The sequence below is a fragment of the Geotrypetes seraphini genome, chromosome 5, assembly GCF_902459505.1.
Source record: "Geotrypetes seraphini chromosome 5, aGeoSer1.1, whole genome shotgun sequence".
In the NCBI taxonomy this organism is placed as follows: domain Eukaryota; kingdom Metazoa; phylum Chordata; class Amphibia; order Gymnophiona; family Dermophiidae; genus Geotrypetes; species Geotrypetes seraphini.
This window is the reverse complement of record NC_047088.1, coordinates 245,143,583-245,168,839: the sequence shown is the minus strand read 5'-3', so window position 1 is coordinate 245,168,839 and position 25,257 is coordinate 245,143,583. Positions and strand designations below refer to the sequence as shown.

At 43.8% G+C, this 25,257-nt stretch overlaps 1 protein-coding gene across 3 annotated transcripts in view; it reads left to right on the top strand.

The window, feature by feature from the left end:
- The window catches only part of LOC117361428 (TGF-beta receptor type-2-like), a 145,448-nt gene that overhangs the window by 22,476 nt on the left and 97,715 nt on the right, over window positions 1–25,257 (top strand). For 2 of the 3 annotated variants that reach the window (XM_033946743.1, XM_033946744.1), the window contains exon 1: window positions 14,187–14,376. In XM_033946743.1, the coding sequence (XP_033802634.1) occupies window positions 14,331–14,376 (46 nt within the window). In that variant the 5' untranslated portion in view covers window positions 14,187–14,330. Of the gene's footprint in view, window positions 1–13,898; window positions 14,026–14,186; window positions 14,377–25,257 lie in introns of those variants that run through there. The other variant, XM_033946746.1, reaches the window with a different exon arrangement.

The following is a 25,257-nucleotide window of genomic DNA, read 5'->3' as shown; positions in this document are numbered from 1 at the left end:
CCCCGCAACTTCCTTAAGGGCTAGACTCCACACACGGCCGCATGTGCGAGAGACGTAGTAAAGAGAAAAGGGGTGGGGCCAGAGCGCCGCTGCTTCCCGCTGCGCAGGATGAAGGAGCTGGCACCCTTGTCACACTGATGTCCCGCCATGGCCCCGCTGATGTCCCGGCAGGTTTACTAGTACCGTAAGCACCGTAAGGAGGTAAGGAAGGAGATGTTAGGGCATGTAAAGTAGAGAGTTGTGCGGGGACAGAAATCCCACCCGTCCCTGCCAAAGTCCCACCCGTCCCCACCCTTCCCCATGAGGAATCCCACCCGTCCCCGTGAGGAATCCCTCCGTCCCCACCCGTCCCCGCGAGGAATCCCCTCCGTCCCCGCCCGTCCCTATAAACTTCAGAAATAGTTATTTCATTTAATTATGCTACTGAATTAAAGGCTCTGGTAGAAACCCATTTACAAATAAGCAAAAAGACTTTATTAATTTGAAAATATTAATTGGGAAGAATACATACTTTGTAAACGGGTTTCTACCAGAGCCTCTAATGTTTATAAATTTTTATCAACACAACTAATATACTACTTTATCCTGAAGCAAAAAAAAAAAAAAAGAAATAGAATTCTTTTCCTACCTTTGTTGCCTGGTTTCTGCTTTCCTCATGTTCTCATTCAATTCCTTCCATCCACTATCTCTCTTCCTTCTGCATCTTCCATTTGCTCTGTTACTGTGCCTCTCCCTTTCTTCCCCCTTCCAAATTGGTCTGGCACCCATCTTCTTCTCTCTGCTCCCCCCATAGTCTGGCATCTGTCTTCTTCCCTGCCAGCGTCTTCTCCCTACTCTCTCTTCCTCATTTCCTTTGTGTCCTTCTCCCCCCCATCTTCCCCATGTCCTTTCAGCGTCCTTCTCCCTCTCTGTCTTCCCCATGGCCTTTCAGCGTCCTTCTCCACCCCTTTGTCTTCCCCATGTGCTTTCAGCATCCTTCTCCCCCCTCTGTCTTCCACAAGTGCTTTCAGAGTCCTTCCCCCCCCGCCCTTCCCATGGCCTTTCAGCGTCCTTCTCCACCCCTTTGTATTCCCCCATGTGCTTTCAGCGTCCTTCTCCCTCCTTTGTCTTCAAGTGCTTTCAGAGTCCTTCCCCCCCTCCTGTCTTCATCATGGCCTTTCAGCGTCCTTCTCCCCCCCCTCCTTCTCTACCGCCCCGGGTGCAGCACAGCTGGCCAGGTCCCCTTACTTTTGTGGCACTTCCCCGACCGACCGACAACAGCCCCGGTCCGACAAACCTCCCTGCCCTTAACCGCGAATCTAAATTACCTTCTTACAGCTGCTGTAAGAAGGTAATTTAGATTCGCGGCTACAGGGCAGGGAGGATTGTCGGACCCGGGCTGTTATCGGTCGGTCGGGGAAGTGCCACAAAAGTAAGGGAACCTGGCCGGCTGTGCTGCAACCGGGGCAGGGCAGGCCGCCCCTCTCCCTTGGTAGCCACTCGAACCGCGAGGCTACTCTCCTTATCTGCCCTGCCTGCAGCACAGAGCCGAACGGAAGTCTTCCCGACATCAGCGCTGACGTCGGGAAGACTTCCGTTCGTCTCTGTGCTGCAAGCAGAGAAGGTAGGGAGAAGAAGAGCCGCGTACATCCAGAAGACTGAGTACATCCAGCCCCGCAGGAGCCCCGCGACCCTCGGAGGCGTCCCCATGGTATCCCGCGACCCTAGGGGGCGTCCCCACGGGATCCCCGCGACCCTAGGGGCGTCCCCGTGCAGCTCTCTAATGTAAAGTAAGGGCATGTAAACAGTACCCGGCGTATAAGACGACCCCCGACTTTGGGGAGGATTTTAAGGAACTGAAAAGTCATCTTATACGCCGGCAAATACGGTAACTATTTCTGTAGTTTATAGGGACGGGCGGGGACGTAGGGAATTCCTCACGGGGACGGAGGGGATTCCTCGCGGGGACGGAGGGATTCCTCGCGGGGACGGGTGGGAGTCCTCACGGGGACGGGTGGGGATGGGTGGGACTTTGGCGGGGACGGGTGGGATTTCTGTCCCCGCGCAACTCTCTAAGGGAAAGAAAATTAACAGGTAACATAATTTTTCCATACTTCACAGTACAAAAGGCAATGTGTTATTTCTCTAAAGTTACAATACTGTATACAGAGAGTCTAGCTTATTGGGAGTCCACATTTCAATTTTTGATGCACATTTTCTAATTTGTGATCAATTATTCTGCATTTGATGAGGGCTTGTCTACGTGTTCATGCACGACCAGCTTGAAGGATTTTGCTACACATCTTTAGCAGTTTGGCGTGTTCTCTTTTCCAGTCTGGTGTACTGATATTCTAGCACAGGGGTAGCAACTTTGGTCTTCACATGCTACAGAAATTTGAGTTGGATAACTTAGAAACCCATCTAGCATCCATAGAGACAGACGCCCTGACATCACGTGGGTCCTCTTCCCGCGAGTGAAAGGGATGCCGCGACTGCAGAATCCCGGAGAGACACAGGAAATAGAGGTGCTACCTTGTGGGGACTTTTTACTGCCCAGGACTGCAGTGCTCTTTACCAACTTGAGCTGGAGCGTTGGGAGCTGAATCTCTGCGGGTATCCATAGAGACAGACGCCCTGACATCATGCGGGTCCTCTTCCCGCGAGTGAAGACGCCGCGACTGCAGATCCCGGAGAGACACAGGAAATAGAGGTGCTACCTTGTGGGGACTTGTTGCTGCCCAGGACTGCAGCGCTCTTTACCAACTTGAGCTGGAGCGTTGGGAGCTGAATCTCTGCGGGCATCCATAGAGACAGACACCCTGATGTCACGCGGGTCCTCTTCCCGTGAGTGAAAGGGACGCCGCGACTGCAGTGCGCGGCCGCAGGGCGTGCCCTAAGGGGCTCTTCCTGCCCCTTGAGAGCCCCATGGAGACACGGGAAGAAAACTGTATGTATTACATTTTTGATGTACTATGGGAAAAAGGAAAGGGAAAGCTAAAGTATCTACGCCTATATTACCTGGTCCCATAAGAACATAAGAAGTTGCCCCCGCTGAGTCAGACCAGAGGTCCATCTTGCTCAGCGGTCCGCTCCCGCCGCGGCCCATCAGGCCTAGTGCCTGAACAGTGGTCCCTGATTAATTTTGTAACTTACCTCTAATCCCATCCCTATAATCTATCTCTACTCTTATCTGTACCCCTCAATCCCTTTGTCTTCCAAGTACCTATCCAAAGCTTCTTTGAACCCCTGTAGTGTGCTCCTGTTTATCACATCCTCTGGTAGCGCGTTCCATGTATCCACCACCCTCTGTGTGAAAAAGAACTTCCTGGCGCTAGTTCTAAACCTCTCCCCTTTCAATTTCTCTGAGTGCCCCCTTGTACTTATTGATCCCCTTAATTTGAAAAATCTGTCCCTGTCTATTTTTTCTATGCCCTTCATGATATTGAAGGTTTCTATCATGTCTCCGCTTTTCCAGGGAGAAAAGACCTAGCTTTTTCAGTCTGTCAGTATATGAGAGGTCCTCCATGCCCTTTATTAGCTTAGTTGCTCTTCTCTGGACCCTCTCAAGTACCTCCATGTCCTTCTTGAGGTACGGCGACCAGAACTGAACACAGTACTCCAGGTGCAGGCGCACCATAGCACGATACAGTAGCAGGATGACTTCCTTTGCCACCTGGTTTCTACCAGTGTTTTAGGTCACAGCCAGGGAGCGGATTCACTTTCAGGGACTTCTCTTAGTCCTCCAGGAAGAACTCCACCGCCTCCACCCAATATTCCTGTTGCTCTGGAGCCCAAGTCTGGCTCCAGTTTTCAACCGGAGGGAGTGTCAGAGCAACAGGTATCGTCCTCATTAGTATATGGGGTGATACCTAAAGCCTTATCTTTTCAAGATGAGGCTTTATTTGCAAGAGACTCCTAGGTAGAACCTCAGGAAGTTACCTTAAAAGATTTATGGCAAATTAATATTAGAATGGAGGGTTTATTAAAGTCAGTGGTGATTCAGATTGTTAAATTTTCACAGGAAGTGATTAACAAGTTTGAAAATGTTGATTCAAATTTGAGGATTATGGAAAAATCTATTAGAACAACAGAGTCTCATGTGGCTACATTGCAAGCAGTATCTTCAACAGCCGTTAGAAATTCTCATATTACTCATATGAAATTTGAGAAAATGGAAAATTTACAGAGGGCAAAAAATTTACGTTTAGTTAATTTCCCAAAAACTCATTTGTTGTCTCCAGAAATACTGGTCAAGAAATATTTTAAAGAAATATTGGGGATGGCTGACGTAGAGAATCTACCCCTAACAAATGTATACTATATCCCTCAGAGGAAAAAAGTTCCCGCAGATTTGGGTGTAGATCAGTTAGAACAAATTGATTTTGATTTAACTGGTTTCCTAGAGGATTCACAAGATATAATTCAAACTAGATCTACACTATTAATAACATGTACAAGAGAGATAGATAAATTTTTAATTATGAAAGCTTACTTTCAGAATAAGCAAACAAAATTTTGTGGAGATAATGTATTGATATTTCCAGATGTGGCCCAAGCAACACAATTGAGAAGGAAAGCTTTTTTAGCTTTGAAATCAAGGGTGTTGGCTTTAGGGGCTACATTTTATTTGAAGTTTCCTTGTAAATGCTTAATTAAATTTAAAGATAATGATTATGTTTATTGGGACTCTATTCAGTTGGAACAATTTTTACAACAATATAAAGCTAGTTAGACACCAGGTGAATTAATATTTGGAGTTCAGATGTATAAAGCACCATAATGTTTGATCTTTATGATCCTGATTATATTGAATTTTTGTTTAGCTAATACCAGGATGTTCTCTCTCAATTATGTGGACTTGAGGAATTAGCGATATAATCCATGGAGTTTATAATTACTTTTTCTTTTCTTTTTCTGTAAATTTCCTCTCTTTATTATTATTTGTATAAATGATAATGTTAAAAATATGATAAATTAAAAAAAAAAACAAAAAAAACATCTGGCTAGTAGCACTCAAGGACTGGAGTTTTACACTTGTCGAGTACCAGTTGTAATAATTTTCATAGGCAGGTTGTTGGGTTCCAGTGCTTTGCGTTGTTTTGGTATGACAGATTGCTATATAGGTTTTGAGGCTTTTTTATGGTAGATTTTGGTATGACTTCACAAGGTGCCTTTAGTGGAGAGAATTTCTATTGCTGTTAGTAAAGTGACAGCAGAATTTAACCCCCCCCCCCACCTTTACAAAACTGTAGTGTGGTTTTTAGTGCCAGTTGCAGTAGTAACAGCTCCGACGCGCATAGGAATTCTATGAGCGTTGGAGCTATTATCACCGTGGCCGGTGCTAAAAACCATGCTACGATTTTGTAAAGGGGGGGGTAATTTTTTAAATGTCTTATTTTTGCTTAATGGGTAGGAAGGGGAAATGTTCTAGTTCTTCTCCGTGTACATTATTGGAGGAGTTTATGTGAATGCAGAGTATGGGCTCCTTTTACTAAGCAGCGTTAGCGTTTTTAGTGTGCACTGAAGATTAATGCGTGCTAACCCCCGCTCTACGCGGAAAAACTAATGCCAGCTCTATGGAGGCATTAGTGTCTAGTGTGTGCGGCATTGTAGCGTGTGCTAAAACCACTAGCACAGCTTAGTAAAAGGAGCCCTATATTTACAGAAATGAATTTGTAGGTTAAAAGGGTAAGAAATCAAGCCTTTATTCCATTGACAATCTGTGTAAGAAAAACAGAAACTGGGATAAGTTGGAAGAGCAGCCCTTCTTCCAACAAACTAAACTAAAACTTATTTTTATAGACCGGGTTTTCAACCAAAAGGAGCTCAACTCGGTTAACATAAACATGAAAAATAAAAAGAGTAAACTAAAATAGCTTAATTTAAAAAATGTTTAGTAAACAGGAAAGTTTTCAGGGCTTTCCGGAATAAAAAGAAGGGGCCTAAATTTCTCAATACCAGAGGTAGATCATTCCAAAGCTCTGTTAGTTTGAAAGCGAAAGAATGACTAAATCTCCTGAAAGTTATGTTTTTACCCCTAAGGGAAGGAAAAGTAAGTTTTAATTTTTTAGAACTTCTGGCAAAATGAGATCTATACACATTCCAATCTAAAGGATCCAGAGTGATAAAGATGCCAAATAGAATTTTAAATTCAATACAAATGCACTTGAATTGAATTCTAAGATACACAGGAAGCCAATGTAGTTACCTGAGCAGCGGGGTAACATGATCAAATTTATTCTTACTGAATATGAGTCTCTTCAGACTGATCTTTGAAAGACCCAGGTACATTGAGGTACAATAATCCAACCTTGACAAATTGACTGAACCAATACAGAGAAATATTGCTGATGAACGAGCACTCTCACTCTTCTCAGAATACGAAGGCTGAAGAAACACTTTCTAACAAGAGAATTTAGTTGATCCTTAAATGTAAGTGATGAATCAATGACAGTACCCAATATTAGCGAGGAAAACTCAATTTTCAACGATTCTCCTGAGTCTAAAGTCACAACAGAAGGAAAAGAGTCTAACTTTGAGCCAAGCCTTAAAAGCTTAGTCTTAGCAGCATTCAGTTTCATCTGGACCATCATCGCCCAAGACTGAAGTTTGGCAATACAATGGTTAATATTGGGTCTCAACTTAACAACATCTGGATCAACCTCAAGTAATATGAAGATATCATCAGCATCTGTACGTTAATAAAGTTTCTTGAATATTCAAATCATAGTGTTTCAGTGTGCTCATATAGACGTTGAATAAGATCAGAGACAATGGGGAGCCCTGAGGAACACCACAAAGGGCTTGCCAAGATTTTGAGTTAGATCCTTCCATATTAACTGAGTAAGAGCGGAGGATAGAAATTTATCGAACTAGTCCAAGACAAAGGGGCATACAACTCTGAAATCAAAATGAACCACCAGAGTACCCTCTGTATCAGATTGCCCTCATCCTGCTTTATGAAAGGCTTTATCTCTTGGTAGCAAGTTAATATTTCAAGCATATTATAAAAGAAATTAGAAATACTACACTAAGCAGCCAACATTCTTTTTCTAACAATGGTTAAAACCAGGTCACGAATAACTGGGTCTCAAAGAATATATCTATAACCTCCATTGTATACAAATCTTCCTCATGCATATTCATTAGCAAATAGGATGCTGGGAATTATGAAAAAAGGATTGTTAACAAGACTAAGAATGTCATAATGCCCCTGTATCACTCCATGGTGCAACCTCATTTGGAGTATTGCATTCAATTCTGGTCTCCTTATCTCAAGAAAGATATAGTAGCGCTAGAAAAGGTTCAAAGAAGAGCAACCAAGATGGTAAAGGGGATGGAACTCCTCTCATATGAGGAAAGACTAAAACGGTTAGGGCTCTTCAGCCTGGAAAAGAGACAGCTGAGGGGAGATATGATTGAAGTCTACAAAATCCTGAGTGGAGTAGAACGGGTACTAGTGAATTGGTTTTTCGCTTCGTCAAAAATTACAAAGACTAGGGGACACTCAATGAAGTTACACGGAAATACTTTTAAAACCAATAGGAGGAAATTTTTTTTTCACTCAGAGAATAGTTAAGTTCTTGAACTTACCTAGAATATTGTGTGCAATTCTGGTCACCATATCTCAAAAAAGATATAGCGGAATTAAAAAAAGGTACAGAGAAGGGAGACGAAAATGCTAAAAGGGATGGGACTACAGTGGTACCTTGGTTTACGAGCATAATTCGTTCAAGAAGCATGCTCGTAATTCAAAGTACTCATATATCAAAGCACATGTCCCCATAGGCCACAATGTAAACTGAAACAATTCGTTCCTCAACCAAGTTTTACTATGGTGGCCCAGGGGTGAGTACCTGCCTGTGAGTGCTGCAGCCCTTGTAGCGTGGTGGCTTCCTTTCCCCGGGGTCCCCGTGCGGATCTCCTCCCTCTTCAGCTGATGACTTTTCCGTTCACCAGCGCCTCCCGGCTTCTGATTCAAGCCGGCCACCATCCTTTTGACACATGCGCAGGACCTCTGAACTCCCCCTTCAAGCCGGTGCCGTTCCAACAACATGCGCACCACGTACAAGCATGCAGGACGTCCTTTGGTCTGTCCCAGTATGGCAATTCTTATGTACAGGGTAAGGAAAAGGCACTGTGGGTCAATCTGGAAAGAGGAAATGGAAAGTGTTTTTACACTGGTGTGATACATAGACCTCCTTCACAGAAATTCTGTTTCACGCAACGAGTGGTGGACGCTTGGAACACTCTCCTGGAGGAGGTCGTGATGGAGACCACCATTCCGGGATTCAAGGGCAAGTTGGATGCATACCTTCTCGCAAATCACATTGAGGGATACGAGTAAACAAGGTTTCTCAGCAGGGAACACCTGGCTTGGCCTCCGCGAGTGCGGGTCGCTGGACTGGATGGCCATTTCTTATGTTCTTTGTTCTTATGACAGTAGCTGTAAAAGGGGAAGTACTACTATTAGGTGATTTTAATATGCCAGATGTTGACTAAGGTATCTCAATTGCGAGGGTCTCCTAGAAGTAGGGAGATCCTGGATTCACTATAAGTAGAGATTTTGCAGCAGGTAGGTTGAAGCCATACTGGATATAGCCTTGAATCCATAACCCTTCTCCCCATTGCCCACCAACCCAGCCAGCAGATTAACCGTTCCCCTTAACTGTATCCATTACATCCTGTTTGTCTGTCTTGTATGTTTAGATTGTAAGCTCTTTCGAGCAGGGACTGTCTTCTTTGTGACTCTGTACAGCACTGCATATGTCTAGTAGCGCTATAGAAATAATTAATAGTAGTAGTAGTAGTAGTAGTAATTTAGTGCTTACGGATGGGGAGAATATTTCTGATATTATAGTGGAGAATCATCTGGCATCTAATAATCACCGGGGTGATATGGTTTAATATTGACAGGTATAGAGAGGGTTCATTCAGAAGTGGATATAGATCTTAAAAAAACCAACTTTATTCAGATGGAGGATTATGTCAAGGAGTTGTCTGAATGGGAATATCTGGAAGAAGAAAAGCAAAACTGAAAGGAGCTATTGTAAGGGCAACAAACTATTTTGTAAGAAAGGTAAGAGAAAGTAAGAGGAAAATAAGGCCGCTTTGGTTCTTAAAAGTAGTAGCTGAAAGGGTAAGAAAAAAGATGTTAGCCTTCATATATTACTAAAGATCACAAAAAGAGGAAGACAGGCAAAAAAGATAAGAGAAGCTGCCAGAGTAATCAGGAAAGCAAAGATACAACTGGAAGAAAAAATAGCCGACACGGTACAACGGGGAGGACATGTCATTTTTAGATATGTTAGTGATAGGAGGCAGTGCAAAATCGAATTGTGAAACTCAAAGGTGAAGGGAAGGAATATGTACAAGGTGATAGAGATAAGGCTGAATTGCTTAACAAATATTTCTGTGCTGTGTTTACAGTTGAAGGGCTGGGAATAGGACCACAGAGGCCAAATAGAAATGGAGATGTGCTAAATCCTGAATGATTTTCAGAGGACTGTGTTCATGAGGAGCTAGCTAAAATATAAGGTGGACAAAGCGATGTGGCCAGATAGTGTATATCTGAACTTAGGGAAGTTCTGGCGGTTTCGCTGGCTGGCTTTTCAATGCTTCTCTAGAATAAAGACTGGCTCAGTGGTAGACTTCAGAGGGTGGTGGTAAATGGTACTTCCTCAGACATGTCAGAAGTGACCAGTGGAGTGCCGCAGGGCTCGGTTTTGGGTCCGATACTATTTAATATGTTTGTACGGGACCTACCCCAAGGACTTCGAGGTAAGATCACATTATTTGCTGATGACGCTAAGCTATGCAACGAAGTGGACAGCGCAACCGTGTCCGACGCTATGAGGCAGGACCTACTTTTACTGGAAAAATGGTCAAATACTTGGCAACCGAGTTTTAATGCCAAAAAGTGTAAGGTTATGCACCTTGGTAACAGTAAGCCCTGCAAAACATACACCCTAGATGGTGAAACCTAAGAACTGTCGCAGAACGGGACCTGGGTGTAATCATTAGTGAAGATATGAAGACTACCAATCAAGTGGAGAAAGATTCAACCAAGGCTAGACAAATGCTGGGTTGCATCTGAAGAAATTTTGTCATCCGAAAGCCTGAAGTTATAATGCCCTGAGACTTCATCTGGAGTATTGTGTTCAGTTTTGGAGGCCACATTATCAAAAGGATGTGAAGAAAATGGAATCGGTTCAGCGAATGGCCACTAAGATGGTCTCAGGATTCAAGAATCTCCCATATGAAGAACGTCTAAGCAGGCTGCAGTTATATTCTCTCGAGGAACGCAGAGAGAGGGGAGATATGATAGAAACGTTCAAATATCTTACAGGCCGTGCTGAGGTGGAGGAAGATATCTTTTTCCTTACAGGTCCCACGGCAACAAGAGGGCATCTGCTCAAACTCAAGGGTGGGAGACTTCATGGCGACATCAGGAAGTACTTCTTCACCAAAAGGGTGGTTGATCGTTGGAATGGTCTCCCACGTCAGGTAGTCGAAGCCAGCAACGTGCTCGACTTCAAGAGACGATGGGATAAACATGTGGGTTCACTCCAGGGAAATGCTTAGGGGAGGGTTCTTTGAATGGGCAGACTTGTTGGGCTGTCGGCCCTTTTCTGCCGTCATACTCTATGTATTCTATGTAAGAATGATACTGGAAGACTGGGTGGATGTGATCCCTCTCCTCAAGAGCAGAAGTAAGGAAAAGGTAGGGAACAACAGGCCCAATCATTATTCTGTGGTAAGTAAATTAATGGAAACCCTTAAAAACAGAGAATAATGAAGTTTCTGTAATCCAATGGATTATACAACTTGAGACAACATGGATTCACTAGAGGCAGGTTTTGCAAATCTGCTCAATTTTTTTTGACTGGGTGACCAGAGAGTTGGATAGAGGGAAAGCACTAGAGGTGATGTATTTAGATTTTAGCAAAGCTTTTGATAGTGTTCCACACAGGCATCTAATAAATAAAATGAGGGCCCTCAGGATGGGCCCCAAAGTGACGGACTGGGTTAGGAACTGGTTGAGTGAAGAGATGTTGCTAATGGTGTGCCTTAATGTTTGGTTCTTGGGCCTGTTCTTTTTGTAATTGTTGTAGGTCAGGGGTGCCCAATACATCGATCACGATCGACTGGTAGATCAGGAAGGCAACGCGAGTCAATCTCGGAGCCCATCCCGGGCTCCATGATAGACTCGTGTTGCCGTCCCGATCTACCGGGCCTATCAGCCTTCCTTTCCCTGACGTCCCCCACCGCCGCCCCAAGCTTTCCCTGCAGAAGCGTCAGACTGACCAGCATTCCTCTCCCTGTCAATTTTGACGTTAAAGAGGAAGTTCTGGGCCAGCCAATCGCTCCCTGTGCTAAAAACTGCTATCGCGGTTTAATAAAAAGGGAGGGGGTATATTTGTCTATTTTTGTATGGTTGTTACTGAGGTGACATTGCATAGAGTCATCTGCGTTGACCTCTTTGAAAAATCCCTGGAATATGAATGATAATTAACATTTTCTCTGCCTTTCAGTGTGCTTTGTGAGTTTTTTAAATTTTATTGTTGGTATATCATTTTGACTTGGTCATTTTAAAAGTAACTCGCAAACCCAAAAAGTGTGGGTACCCCTGTTGTAAGTGATATTACTGAAAGGCTGTCTGTTAAGGTTTGCCTCTTTGGGGATGATGATAGCAAAATCTGCAATTGGGATTCCGAGGTGTGTTTCGGCTCCTGTAGAATTTTCAGTCCATTTGATTCAAGGCCCTCCTTAACATATAACGCTCCTCCTACTCTACCAATTCCATCCACCCTATCACTAGAGTTTGTACCCCTGTATGACAGTGCCCCATTGGTTATCTTCCTTCTACCGGGTCTCAGAGATGCCTATTATATCTACATATCTTTTCATTTGGTGCAATATATTCTAACTTTCTCATCTTGTTGCTTAGGCTTTTGGTATTTACATACAGACATTTCAAACAATGTTTGTCATATCTATTTACAATTTTCTCTGCAGTTGGCATGGATAATTTGCAATCTTTAAAATCAGGCTGCGCTGTATTTAAGGAAACCTAGTCTACTGTGGCCTGTATTGCAACTTCACTATCGGGATGCTGAACCATGCTCTTTTGAGCGATTGTCGGCCTTCCCCTATGTTCTAGTTTAAAAGCTGCTCTATCTCCTTGTTAAAATGTTGATGCCAGCAGCCTGGTTCCATCCTAATTAAGGCGGAGCCCATTTTTGTGAAATAGGCTTCCCCTTCCCCCAGTAGGTTGCCCAGTTCTTAACAAATCTAAAACCCTCCTTCCTGCACCATCGCCTCATCTATGTGAAACTCTGGAGCTCTGCCTGTCTCTTGGGTCCTGCACGTGGAACAGGGAGCACTTCTAAAAATGCTACTCTGCAGGTTCTGAATTTTAACTTCCTACCTAAGTGCCTAAATTTGGCATCCAGGATCTCCCTACTATATTTCCCTATATCATTGGTAGCCATGTGTGGATCCTGCAGTTGTAAGGCTTTAATATAATCTTTAACATATAATGCCACTCCCCCGCCTTTTCTTCCCACCCTGTCTTTCTTGAACAGGTTATAACCTAATATAACTATATCCCATCATGAATCTCCATGAATAACGTGACCATTTATTATTTTCATCAAAACAGGACATCTATTAATTGTCTGTCCCACCCCCATCCCGCCCTAGCCCCGCCCTGAAATTCTTCTCCAACGTCAGAATTGACGTCGGGAAGAAGGTTTCTGGGCGTCAAGAAACAGTGGCTGAGGCGGACCGGCGGGGGGAGAGGTTGAATCAGCACTTGAGGGAGGGAGGGAGGCTTTAGCACGGCAGGGAGGGAAAGTGATCGTCAGTCCGTTGTCCCCGCATACAGCTTTGGGATGCTGTCCCTGAAAACGGGACATTTCGGTTTCCCGAAGTGGTGGGTTGGGACAAAGAGATGGTCGGTCCAATAACGGGATGGTCCCGTTGAAAACGGGACGTATGGTCACCTTATCCATGAACCATGTGTCCGTGATTGCCATTAAATTCAAATTAGCCTCTTCCATCACAACCTCTAGATCCAAAACCTTATTTCTCGTACTGCTTTCCATATATGGACCTCTGTTATTCAGATAATTATATAAATAACTTAGGATAGCATACTATTTTATTTGGAACAACTATGAGAGCAAGAAGTCAAATTATGTCAAATACAACAAATAACATACAATTGGAAAAAATATGACAGGTTAAATTACAATTTCTGGTGGAATTCTGTATGTCATATGTACAAAATGGAACTCACCATTGCAATGCAAAAAGGTTATGTGAGTAAATTTCAGAAAGTTTGGGGACCGTTAACAGATTTTTGTAATGAATGATTAACTTTTCCCATGATAAGATATTTGATTAGAAGGGAAAAGGGGTGGGATTTTATTTTTGATTATTACATAATATATCAATATTTGAATGAATTCACAAAAAAGATGATTTTATGTATTATTGAATTGGGAGGGAGGGATGGGGGATTATTATATTCAATAAGAATGATATAAATTTAGATTTCTTACATAATATTTTAACATTATAGAATACTAATTTCCTAATGAAATGTTAAATTTGATGCTAATATGTGAGTTAATCAAGTGTGTATCCTTAAGTTTTATATGAGTTTAATTGATACACTTGTTGTAACATACAAAAATGAATAAAGAATTATAAAATAAAAAAAAAGGATAGCAAACATATTGCAATTACCCAGATAACTTCCAATGCTACCTGTTACACTCAGATATTCAATGCTGGCAAATATTACTTCTGAAAATATGGGTATGAATTAACTGTGGTGCCTGGCATTTAAAAATGAATTCTGACTGCCAAAGCTTAATATTGAACAAGATTTTTTTTTTTTCATGAAACAGAAAGAATCACCTTTTTAAAAGTAGCAGAGCTGGCAGCTCTGAATATGTTCTTCACGCATCCCTCTTGGGTACAGGAACAGCTTCTTCCTGCTGTCGTCAGGGTATCAGACTCCACTTACACTGCCAGGTCAGCATTTGCAGTTTTTTGTGTATACAGTAAGTCCGCTTTGATTTGTTCATAAACCCCAGTTCCTGGGCAGGCCTCCCTCCTTTTCCTCCTCCCCCCATCACATCTGGATTTGAAACAGCTGGGTCCGCATTTGCTTTAAGCTTAGCCAAGAGTGGGGCTGTACAAAAGTCATATGCCGAGAGCCAGGGTAGACTCGCACATCACTGGGGGACAGCCAGAGGACAGGCTGCCTGCAGCAGCCAGGCTCAGAAACTGTGCAAAACATTTTCTGCACAATAAATAATTCGAGCAAGGGCCAGAAGATGGGCCGCGGGAGAGGGATTCTCATGTTCTTGCTACTGTCCAACTGTAAGTAGGAAACCTCTCTTCAGTGGATTTAGTAACAAAGGCATTGCATGGCTTTATGGGGCAGGGGCTTTGTATTATGGAAGAAAATTAAACTGAGTAATGTGAGGATGGGATATAAGTGAGAAAACTGAAGATTGCTGTTATGCTGTGTGCGCACACAATTTTTGTGCAGGCATTTACTGTAACTGTATGTTTATGTGTTCTCTCTGAGTGTGTGAGTATATGTGTCTTGTGTTGAATGAGTGCAAGAGACTGTATGTTCCGTGCATGTTCATTAGGGATATGATGAGATTGGATGTTTATGATGCATGTGTGTGCATGCATGTTTTCTTCTTGTATGTGTGTGAGACTATGTATGCATAGACGCCTGCTGTCTGAGAGATACTCTGTGCATGTGTTTCCGTGTGTATATGTTGTCGTTGTTAGGTGCCATCGACTCGTGTTCGAGTCCTAGTGACTTGATAAATTACAGATCTAAAAAGAAAGTGGTTTTGTGCTAGTCCGGAAAGGTCCTCCAGCGACATCCCCATGGTTGTTTTCAACGTGTCCAGCCATATGTTGTATAAGTGACTATGTTTATGTGTAGGAAATGCTGCTGCTACCACTACTCATTTCTATAGCGCTATAAGATGTACACAGCACTGTACACATTATATTGCCGGTACTTTTTCTGCCCCTAGTGGTTGCACAATCTAAGTGGATTTTTGTATCTGGGACAAAGGAGAGTTAAGTGACTTGTCCAGGGTCACAAGGATCTGCAGTGGGAACTGAACCCAGCTCTCCAGGATCTCAGTCTACTGCATTAACTATTAGGCTACTGGGTTGATATTCAATGACTCCTGGCCATTTAAATCACTTGTCCAGTGGCATGTTCAGTGACACTTAACCAGATAGTATCACTGAAAAGGTGCAGTTAGGATCTAAGCTGAAACTGCCTACTTTGTGGGCTTTCCAGGGGTGGAGTCAGCACTTAGCCAGTTAAGTGCCGATATTTCATATTTAACTTTCTCGGACAGGGGTTCTCAGGCCAGGTCTCTAGACACATAGCCAGTCAGGTTTTCAGAACAGCCACAATGAATATGCACGAGATAAATTTACCTATAATGCATATTCATTGTGGCTATCCTGAAAACAGGATAGTGAAAGATTTATATCAACTATTATTCAAAAAAGATACTACAATAGGTTGATAATGATAGATAATCCTAAATGGAGTATCCTGAAAGCAGAACACTGGTGCCCCCTTTCTCACAGAATAGCCTTTAAGATTCTCTCATTAGTCCATAAGGTATAGAACCCAGGTACATCGTTATATCTCTCTCGATACCATTATCCCATATTTCTCCTCTCGTACATTAAGATCGTCCCAATCCAATCTGTTACACATTCCATCACTTCGCCAAATCTGTCACAACTCCATTAGAACAAAAACCTTCAGGGTTCTTGGTCCCACAATATGGAACACTTAACCCCTCCATCTTAGATTACCAATTTCTTATTCTGTATTCCATAATTCTCTTAAGACCTATTTATTCTTGCGATGTCTTCCCCGACTAATTCAATACTGTCACCCTGACTTCTTTTTAGTGAGGAGGGCCTGCATTGCAGCATTCTGGCACTAATGCCCACCCCTCTGTTCTCACTCCTTTTTCCTATCAATAATATAATTCATTTTTCCAGTTCTCTCCCTTCCCCCTCTCTTTTTTCCCTCTTTTATACGTCTCCCTCTGTATTCACTGTGATAGGGGATTAACAGACCTGCAAATACAGAAAAACCGCGAATAACTTTTTCATATGTTATTCGCTGTTTTCAATTAAAAACCATTGTGAATATGGTGAAACCGTGAATAACATGATGGGAGACCTGGCCTGTTCCTGAAGGAGAGGCAAAACATAGTGAAGAAAGTGCCGGGAATTGGCAATTTTTCTCTGTAAACGCTTGGAACAGCGATTTCTCTATGCAAGCTGATGTAATTGGGGGGGGAGGAGCCAGCAAGCTAAAAACCGTGAATAATCGAAACTGCGATTGTTGAAACTGCGAATACGGAAGGAGAAGTGTACACACTTCTTTATTGGATAATGTACTAGCCAGTGGCGTAGTGAGGGGGGGTGCTGTGCTATGGACAACATGGTGGGGGCGCTGGCACCCCCCTCCTTCCGCCCTCCCACCCCCACCTCTTCCCACTCCTCCCCTCGTCACATGTGCGCCCCCTTCCCTTCCCCATACCTCTAGTTGAAGTTGTTGCTTGCGGCGATCAATAACATGCTCCTCGTGACCCCGTCGGCTCTCCCGCTGACGTCATTTCCGGGTGCCGTACATAGGAAGTGACATCAACAGAAGAGCCGATGGGGCCGTGAGGAGCACGTTGTTGACCGCCACAAGCAACAACTTCAACTAGAGGTGTGGGGGAAGGGAAGAGGGGGGCGCGCAGCAGGAGGGTTCGGGGAAGGAGCGCCACTGTCCCGGGTGCCTCTCACCCTTGCAACGCCACTGGTACTAGCTGCTCAACTCAATTTATTATTAACCACTTAAACGACTCATTGCATTTAGCGGTATATCAAATCCTTAATAAAAGGGTTACTTAATCTAGTGTTCAATTTATATACCGGGTCATCTCCCAACGGAGTTCGACTCGGTTCACATGTAATTAAGACTAGAGTACATAAGAAGAAGAGTATGAGAGAAGTAAGAACTGTATTATTATCATTTCGTTGATACTGTAGTTAAGCCATTTAAATATTGTGTGAACAGCAGAGTTTTCAGGGCTTTACGAAATAGTTGTAGCTGGCCTGTCAATCTAATAGAGTCAGGAAGTCCATTCCAAATCTCTACCAGCTTGAAGACAAGAGATTGACTAAGCTTCCCAAGCTTCAAAAGCTAATCATAAAATGCATTAAGTCAGTCCAATAAAAGGTATCACATTTAGTTCCTTTATGGTTTTTGTTTTCTAATCTAATCTAATGCTTGGCTTCATTCTAGGAAAGCTTGACTCGGTTTACAATAGTAAACTTAAACAAAAGAACCATAAAAAAAAGATTTTGAAGAAAATTAATTTCCAAAGTGCTTAGTAAATAAAGTGGTTTTCAAAAGTTTACGGAAAAATGGAAGAGAACCAGAGCTTCTTTTTTTTTTTTTTTTTTTTGGATTTATAATTTTTATTCGTTTTCAAATTTTACATAAAGTGTACAAAATATTTAAATACAATTGATGAATACACAATATCACTTTTATATCTAATACATCATATTTTAAATATATTTTTATCCCCTCTCCCTCCCCCCACCCTTCTAGTACTTTCCAATCATACATTACATATTGTATTTCATATTGTGTAAAATTTATTTTCACTACCCTCCCCTTCATGTGTATCACAAAGAAGATATTGAATAGAAGAAAAGAAGAAGAGAAATCCTATTATTTATTCATTGCAATATTTTGTCAATGGCCCCCATAACCAGAGCTTCTTAAAAGGAGTGGAAGATTATTTCAAAGTTGGGGAAACTTAAAAATCAAAGATTAACCAAAAATCTTAACTCCTTTAATCCCTTTTCTGGAAGGAAGAGATAGTTTAAGTTGTTGATCGCCTCTTGCAAAAGAGAATCTATAAAAATTCCAGGATAAAGGAACTAGAGGAGTGAAGATACCATAAAGAATTTTAAAAATAACACAAGCACATTTAAACTGAACTCTAAAGTAAAGAGGGAGTCAATGAAGACTTTGAAGCAACGGTGTCACGTGATCAAACTTACGTTTCCCAAAAATCAATTTAGCAGCAGTATTCTGGACCAGTTGTAATCTATAAAGGCAAGTTTTTGTAATACTGAGGTAGATAACATTACAATAATCGAGGTGCGATAATATGATTGACTGAACTAAAATAGAGAAGTGACGGTGATGAAAGAGATGTCTGACCTTCCTCAGCATACGCAGGTTAAAAAACATTTCTTAATCACAGAGTTAATTTGTTCCTTGAAAGAAAGCGAGGAGTCGAAAAGGACTTCCAGAATCTTGGTAGAAAACTCAATTTGTAAGGAAGATCCAGAAGTCAATGTTTTATCCCTATATATTACAATTAAAAATGGACTAACATGGCCGGCACACCATTTTACTTAATAAAACTTGGTTAGGTCATCTAGGCTTATCTGGCCATGTATGCTTGGATATTCAGAGAAGAGCAACAAAAATGATAAAGGGCATGGAAAACCTCTCATATGCTGAGAGGCTGGAGAAGCTGGGGCTCTTTTCCTTGGAAAAGCGGAGGGGATATGATAGAAACTTATAAGATCATGAAGGCTATAGTGAAGGTAGAGAGAGACAGATTCTTCAGACTGGAACAAAAACTAGAGGGCACTCAAAAAAATTGAGGGGAGATAGGTTTAAAACAAATGCTAGGAAGTACTTCTTCACCCAGAGGGTGGTGGACACCTGGAATGCGCTTCCAGAGGAGGTGGTTGAGCAGAGTACGATTTTGGGTTTCAAAAAGGGATTGGACGAGAGAAAGGGGATCCAGGGATATAATTAGAGGGTTACTATACAATACAAAGCGCCCTTGCGTAAAAGATCACTACAGGTCATTGACCTGGGGGGCCGCCGCGGGAGCGGACTGCTGGGCATGATGGACCTATGGTCTGACTCGGCAGAGGCAATGCTTATGTTCTTATGTTCAGTGCCGATGGCCAGACATGGCCTGCCATTGAGTACCTGAGTATAAAACTAGTGGGTGGACAAAGAAACACTGACCTCCACCGGCTGAATATCTACATATTTGTGTACATGCACGCTGTGTGCGTTAATTTGTGTGTGTGAGAGTGTGGTGTTGTGATTAGAGCCACAACCTCAGCACCCTGAGGTTGTGGGTTCAAGCCCTGTGCTGCTCCTTGTAACCCTGGGCAAGTCACTTAATCCTTCACTGCCCCAGGTACATTAGATAGACTATGGGACACATAGAGAAAATGCCTGAGTACCTGAATAAATTCATGTAAACCATTCTGAGCTCCCTTGGGAGAACAGTATAGAAAATTGAATAAATACATGTCAAATCCAGTCATAATTAAATTCTTTATTGTATAAGTCCCAACAAGGATCCAAGTTTTGGTAAAATTAATTGCCTTCTTCAGGGGGACACTTAAAAAATGGGTGTCAAAAAAATGAGCATTGAGCGCTGTTTATACAGTAACGCCTAGTGGCGAGATCCACACCTAACTTTGGGCATGAGGATTTACACCAACTCAAACCTGGGGTAAATCTGGTAGGTAAATTAGGCATAGATCCCTTGAATTGTATAAATGCATTCATCTTTAGTGAACATCCCTGACCTGCTCATGCTTCTCCCATAATCACACCACCTTTTCAGTTGCACACTAAGGCCCAGATTCTGTTTAGGACACCCGGTCTCAGAAGCCGACAGGCATCCTATACAGAATTGCTCCTAAAATGAACCTGATCGACATACATTTTACAGACACCGGTTAGAAAATCGGGTTGAAAGTAGACACGGCCACTGAGCTTATCATGGCAAGGGATCTCCTGCTGTGTTATGTTTTGTGGTCGCAGTTGCAGCCTCTCGTCTCCCCCTCCGAATGAACACGACAGGAGGGATATCCAGTCCCTCCTGCCCGGAACACCCCCACACACACACACACACATGAAATCAGCAGGAGGGATGCCCAGTCCCTCCTGCCTGGAACACCCCCCCCCCACCTCACCCCCGAACGAAAGCGGCAGGAGAGATGCCCAGTCCTTCCAGCCTGGAACACTTCCCACATGAAAGCGGCAGGAGGGATGCCCAGTAGAGAATGACACGGTGATTGTTACCCGTGGCTAGTCTCGGGTAACCTACCAAAACGGTGACCAAAAATAAGGTCACTGCGAGATTGGGGACAAGGCCATTCACCGCCCCGTGGAGCGGTGAATGGTTAGCACGCACGGTGAACGAGCATTCGATCTGGCATCCCCCTCTCTCCCGCCAGCCGGCCGGCCGGCCATACATCCCCCTCTCTCCCTCCCTCCCTCCTTTTCCTTTACCTTCTCTTGTTGAAATTAGCAATTTCTATAAGGCTATGTGCTGTATTACAGCCGGAGCCTTGAAGTTGCGTCACGTTGCCTGCTGGAAAAGTCTCCTCTGACGCAACTTCCTGTTTTCGGTTGCATCGGAGGAGACTTTTCTAGCAGACAACCCAATACGACTTCAAGGCTCCAGCTGTAATACAGCTCATAGCCTTATACAAATTGCCAGTTTCGCCACAAGAGAGGGTAAGGGAAAGGAAGGGAGAGAGGGAGGGAGGGAGGGAAATGCACGGCTGGCAGGTGGGAGGGAGCTGCTGGACCGCGTGAAGGGTGCTGGGGGTGGGGGGATAGAGAGGAGAAGACGCTGAAGACGGGGACGGGGCGGTGAAAGGGACAGCGGGGACGGTGACACCCCAAACGAAAGCGGCAGGAGCGATGTCCAGTCTCTCCTGCCTGGAACACCCCCCCACCCCACCCCTGAACAAAAGAGGCAGAAGGGATGCCCAGTCCCTCCTGCCCGGAACCACCCCCACCACCCTGAACGAAAGCGGCAGGAAGGTTGCCCAGTCCCTCCTGCCCAGAACACCCCACCTCGAACAAAAGCAGCAGGAGGGATGCCCAGTCCCTCCTAACCGGAACACCCCTCCCCCCCCCAAATGAAAGTAGCAGGAGGGATACTCTGTCCCTCCTGCCTGGAACACCTCCTCCTAATGAAAGCAGCAGGAGGCATGCCCAATCCCTCCTGCCCAGAACACCCCCCAAACGAAAGGGGCAGAAGGGATGCCCAATCCCTCCTAACAGAACCCACCCTAACCTTGTAAGAAGGCCAACCGGCCGGGTCTTTTCTAAGTCCAGCTGGCAGGCCCGCCTCTGTCTGAATGAGACGGACCTGCTCCTTTCTGGTGCATTGTGATGCAGAAGAGGGAAGGCTCCGGTGGGGCAGGCCACAAGCAACCTGTTCAGAGCACTGCCTCTGCTGGCTGGTCACTACTTCAGCTTTAGGAGGCCCAGAGGTACGTCAGGTCTCATGATGAGGGTGGGGTGGGGTTTGGGGGTTGGTTGGCTTTTGATTGGTGAGTCTGATTTTTAGGAAAATGAATCAATTTAAATCAATTCACTGAAGTGAATCGATTTGAATTAGCAAATCGGGCAGTACTAGTGTGCACACACTTGGATGAAGTATGGCAGGGGTGTCCAATGTCGGTCCTCGAGGGCCGCAGTCCAGTCGGGTTTTCAGGATTTCCCCAATGAATATGCATGAGATCTATTTGCATGCACTGCTTTCAATGCATATTCATTGGGGAAATCCTGAAAACCCGACTGGATTGCGGCCCTCGAGGACCGACATTGGACACCCCTGAAGTATGGGCAGGAAATAAGTAGAGTTCCCACAGTTACGCACATAACTTAAAGAATACTGTAAGTTATGCATGTCCCTGCAGTATTTAAACACCTGCATTTTACCCCAGTTCTAGGCTTGTATAACTGTGGTCACACCTAGGTTTCTGTATCTTTTAGAACAGGCACTATGGCCTTGGGGTGACAGAATGGAGGAGGCCAGTTTACTGGTAGAACAGCCTCTTGAATGTGCTGTGTTTTATATTGTGTAAATGTTTGTATTATTTCCTGTGTTACTTTGTGATCTGCTTTGAAATATTGTGACTGGTGGAACATAAATATTTTAAATCAAGTAAAATTTGTATGATCGTGTCGATCTCACGCTGAAGCACCGTTCCAGGCTTGGTGCCTTCTTTTCCTTTTATGCTCTCCCCTGACGCTCCGGCTCAGTCACCTTGTTTTCATTCTGCTTTCTGGCACAGATTCCCAGCATGCTCCAATCGTGAAACAACAGCAACAAAAAAAAAAAAAGCAGGATGGAATACTTGATTATAATAGTACCCAGATGCAAGGGATAATGTACAGCAATTAGGCCATCTGTTTTAAAAAGAAGCAACAGTAACATTCACAAGCCCTCTCTGTTCTTAATATCACAAAGTATTTAAATAGAGCTGTGCAGTGGCGTAGTACGAGTGATCGGTGCCTGGGGTGCAGGTGCCCCTCCCCCGTCCCCTTCCCTTTCCCTGTACCTTTTTAACTTCTCTGGCATGAGCAGCATGCCCCACATCGGTGTTGGCTTGCCCTTTGACGTCACTTCCTAAGTGCAGGTCCCGGAAATGATGTCAGAGAGAGTGCCGATGCCAAAGTGGGCAGCAACCTTGCTCCGGGGAAGTAAAAAAGGTACGGTGGAAGGCAAGGGGTGTACACGCACAGCAAGGAAAGGAGTGGGGCGGGGTGGAGAGGAGGAGGGGTGCTGTGCCCTTAGGAAAATGGTACCCAGAGTGGACCACCCCCCCCTTACTACATCACCTGCTGAGTATGATATTATGGTAGTCACTGTGCAACTAGCTAGGTACTTGGGACCTGAGTTGGCCACTATTGGAAACAGGATGCTGGGCTTGATGGATCTTCGGTCTGTCCCAGTATGGCAATTTTTATGTGAGCCATGTATAGGACAATCAAGCTATTATGACATCACTGATGAGTTTGGCTCTTAGACACTGGTGGAATGAGGTTTTATGACATCACAATCTCAGCTCTGGAATGTTGCTACTCTTTGGGTTTCTGTCAGGTACTTGGGACCTGGGTTGGCCACTGTTGGAAACAGGATTCTAGGCTTGATAGACCTTCAAACTGTCCCAGCGTGGCAATTCTTATGTTCTTAACTATACTGCCAGGAGTATGATGTTAACTAGCCATGATAAAGGTCATTGCCTTAAAACTACTGCAGTCTGCTCCCGACAGATCTCTGCTACAGTCTATTCACAGTAACAGCTCCCACTCTCTGGAATGCTCTTCCATCATAACTCCGTCATGAATTTTCATTAACAAAATTTAAATCCAGTCTCAAAACATTTCTATTTAATGATGTCTACGATATATATTGAAGTGGGAAAAACAAACAATCAAAAAGAAAATTAAATCTCAACCTGAACCAAGATCAATTTAAATAATTCCCTTACCCTCTTCCCTTTTGTGACATTCCCACATTCCCATTACTTTCTTACCCTAGTGAATCCTATGTCTTTTTTTTTTTTTTCCTTCAAATTATTTATTCATTTTCAATCTTACATCAAGTGCACAAACAATAAAACAATACAATTAAACACATCACTATGTCTAATTTCATTATGTATGCATGAATATTATTATAATGTATGTTTCCCGGCTTTTTATATAATTTCTCTTCTTTTTTCCCCAAAATATTGTACCCCGTTCAGTTTTATAATGAGCGGTATATCGAAACCTAAATAAGCTGTGAAACTTCAGCGGTGTGATTTTTCTTCCTTCACTATGATGCCTCTTCTCCAGTCACTACACTGGTCACATCTGTTTCTACACTGCTTACTCGCCTGCAAGCCGTGGCATAGCGAGGGTGAAAGGTGCCTGGGGCGGCGGCTTGGGGGTTGCTGCTTGCGCCAAGAACTTTACAGTGGTACAGGGGAAGGGAAGTGGCGTGCATGCGCAGGGGTGGGGGAACGGAGAGCAGTATGGGTGCCTGCACCCTCACCAAGATGGCGCCTGGGGCCCATACTATGCCACTGCCTACAAGTGTATTCTTTTGTAGTTTCTGATTGCTTCATTTCCCTCCTCATGAATTCTGCTTATCAGACAAGCAACTCTTATCCACAACCTCTCCACTCTTCACATTCCAGGACTTTGCATTTACCGCGGGCAATGTCTACCACGAACTATCAAAGCTAAAGGTGAACAAAGCTAAGGGCTTGAATAATCTACACCCCAGAGTACTTTGGGAATTGAGAGATGTCCTGGCAGAACCGTTAGCTGAGCTTTTTAATCTTTCCCTAAGCAAGGGAAAAGTTCCCTTTGACTGGAAAACTGCCAATGTTATTCCGCTCCATAAAAAGGGATGCAGGTCAGAGGCCGAAAATTACAGGCCAGTGAGTCTCACATCAATAGTATGTAAACTTATGGAAACTTTGATCAAAAACAGATTGGACACAATTCTGGATGACGAAGGCCTAAGGGATCCCCACCAGCATGGCTTTACAAAGGGAAGGTCTTGTCAATCCAATCTGATAAACTTCTTTGACTGGGTAACAAATAAACTGGATAAGGGAGAGTCCCTGGACATCGTGTATTTAGACTTCATTAAGGCTTTTGATAGTGTCCCACACCGTAGGTTATTGAACAAGATGAACACGATGGGCCTGGGAGAAACACTGACTGCATGGGTAGAAGACTGGCTTAGCGGCAGACTTCAAAGGGTAATGGTAAACAGTATTCCTTTAAAAACATTGAAAGTGACCAGTGGAGTGCCGCAGGGCTCGGTCTTGGGCCCGATACTATTCAATATATTTGTAAGGGATCTGCCTCAGGGACTTTGAGGCAAAATTACATTATTCGCCGATGACGCTAAACTATGCAACATTGTGGGCAGCGCAGCAGAGCCTGATAGCGCAACCATGCTCGGCACTATGGAGCAGGACTTACTTTTACTAGAACAATGGTCCAGTACTTGGCAACTAAATTTTAATGCCAAAAAATGTAAGGTAATGCACCTTGGTAGCAGAAATCCATGCAGAACATACACCCTGAATGGTGAAAACCTAACCAGAACTGTAGCAGAATGGGACTTGGGAGTAATCATCCGAGAAGATATGAAAGTTGCCAATCAGGTGGAGAAAGCTTCAGCAAAAGCTAGACAAATGCTGGGCTGCATCAGAAGGAGCTTTATCAGCCGAAAGCCTGAAGTTATACTGCCGTTGTACAGATCCATGGTGAGACCTCACCTGGAGTACTGTGTTCAGTTTTGGAGGCCACATCAAAAGGATGTGAAAAGAATGGAGTCGATT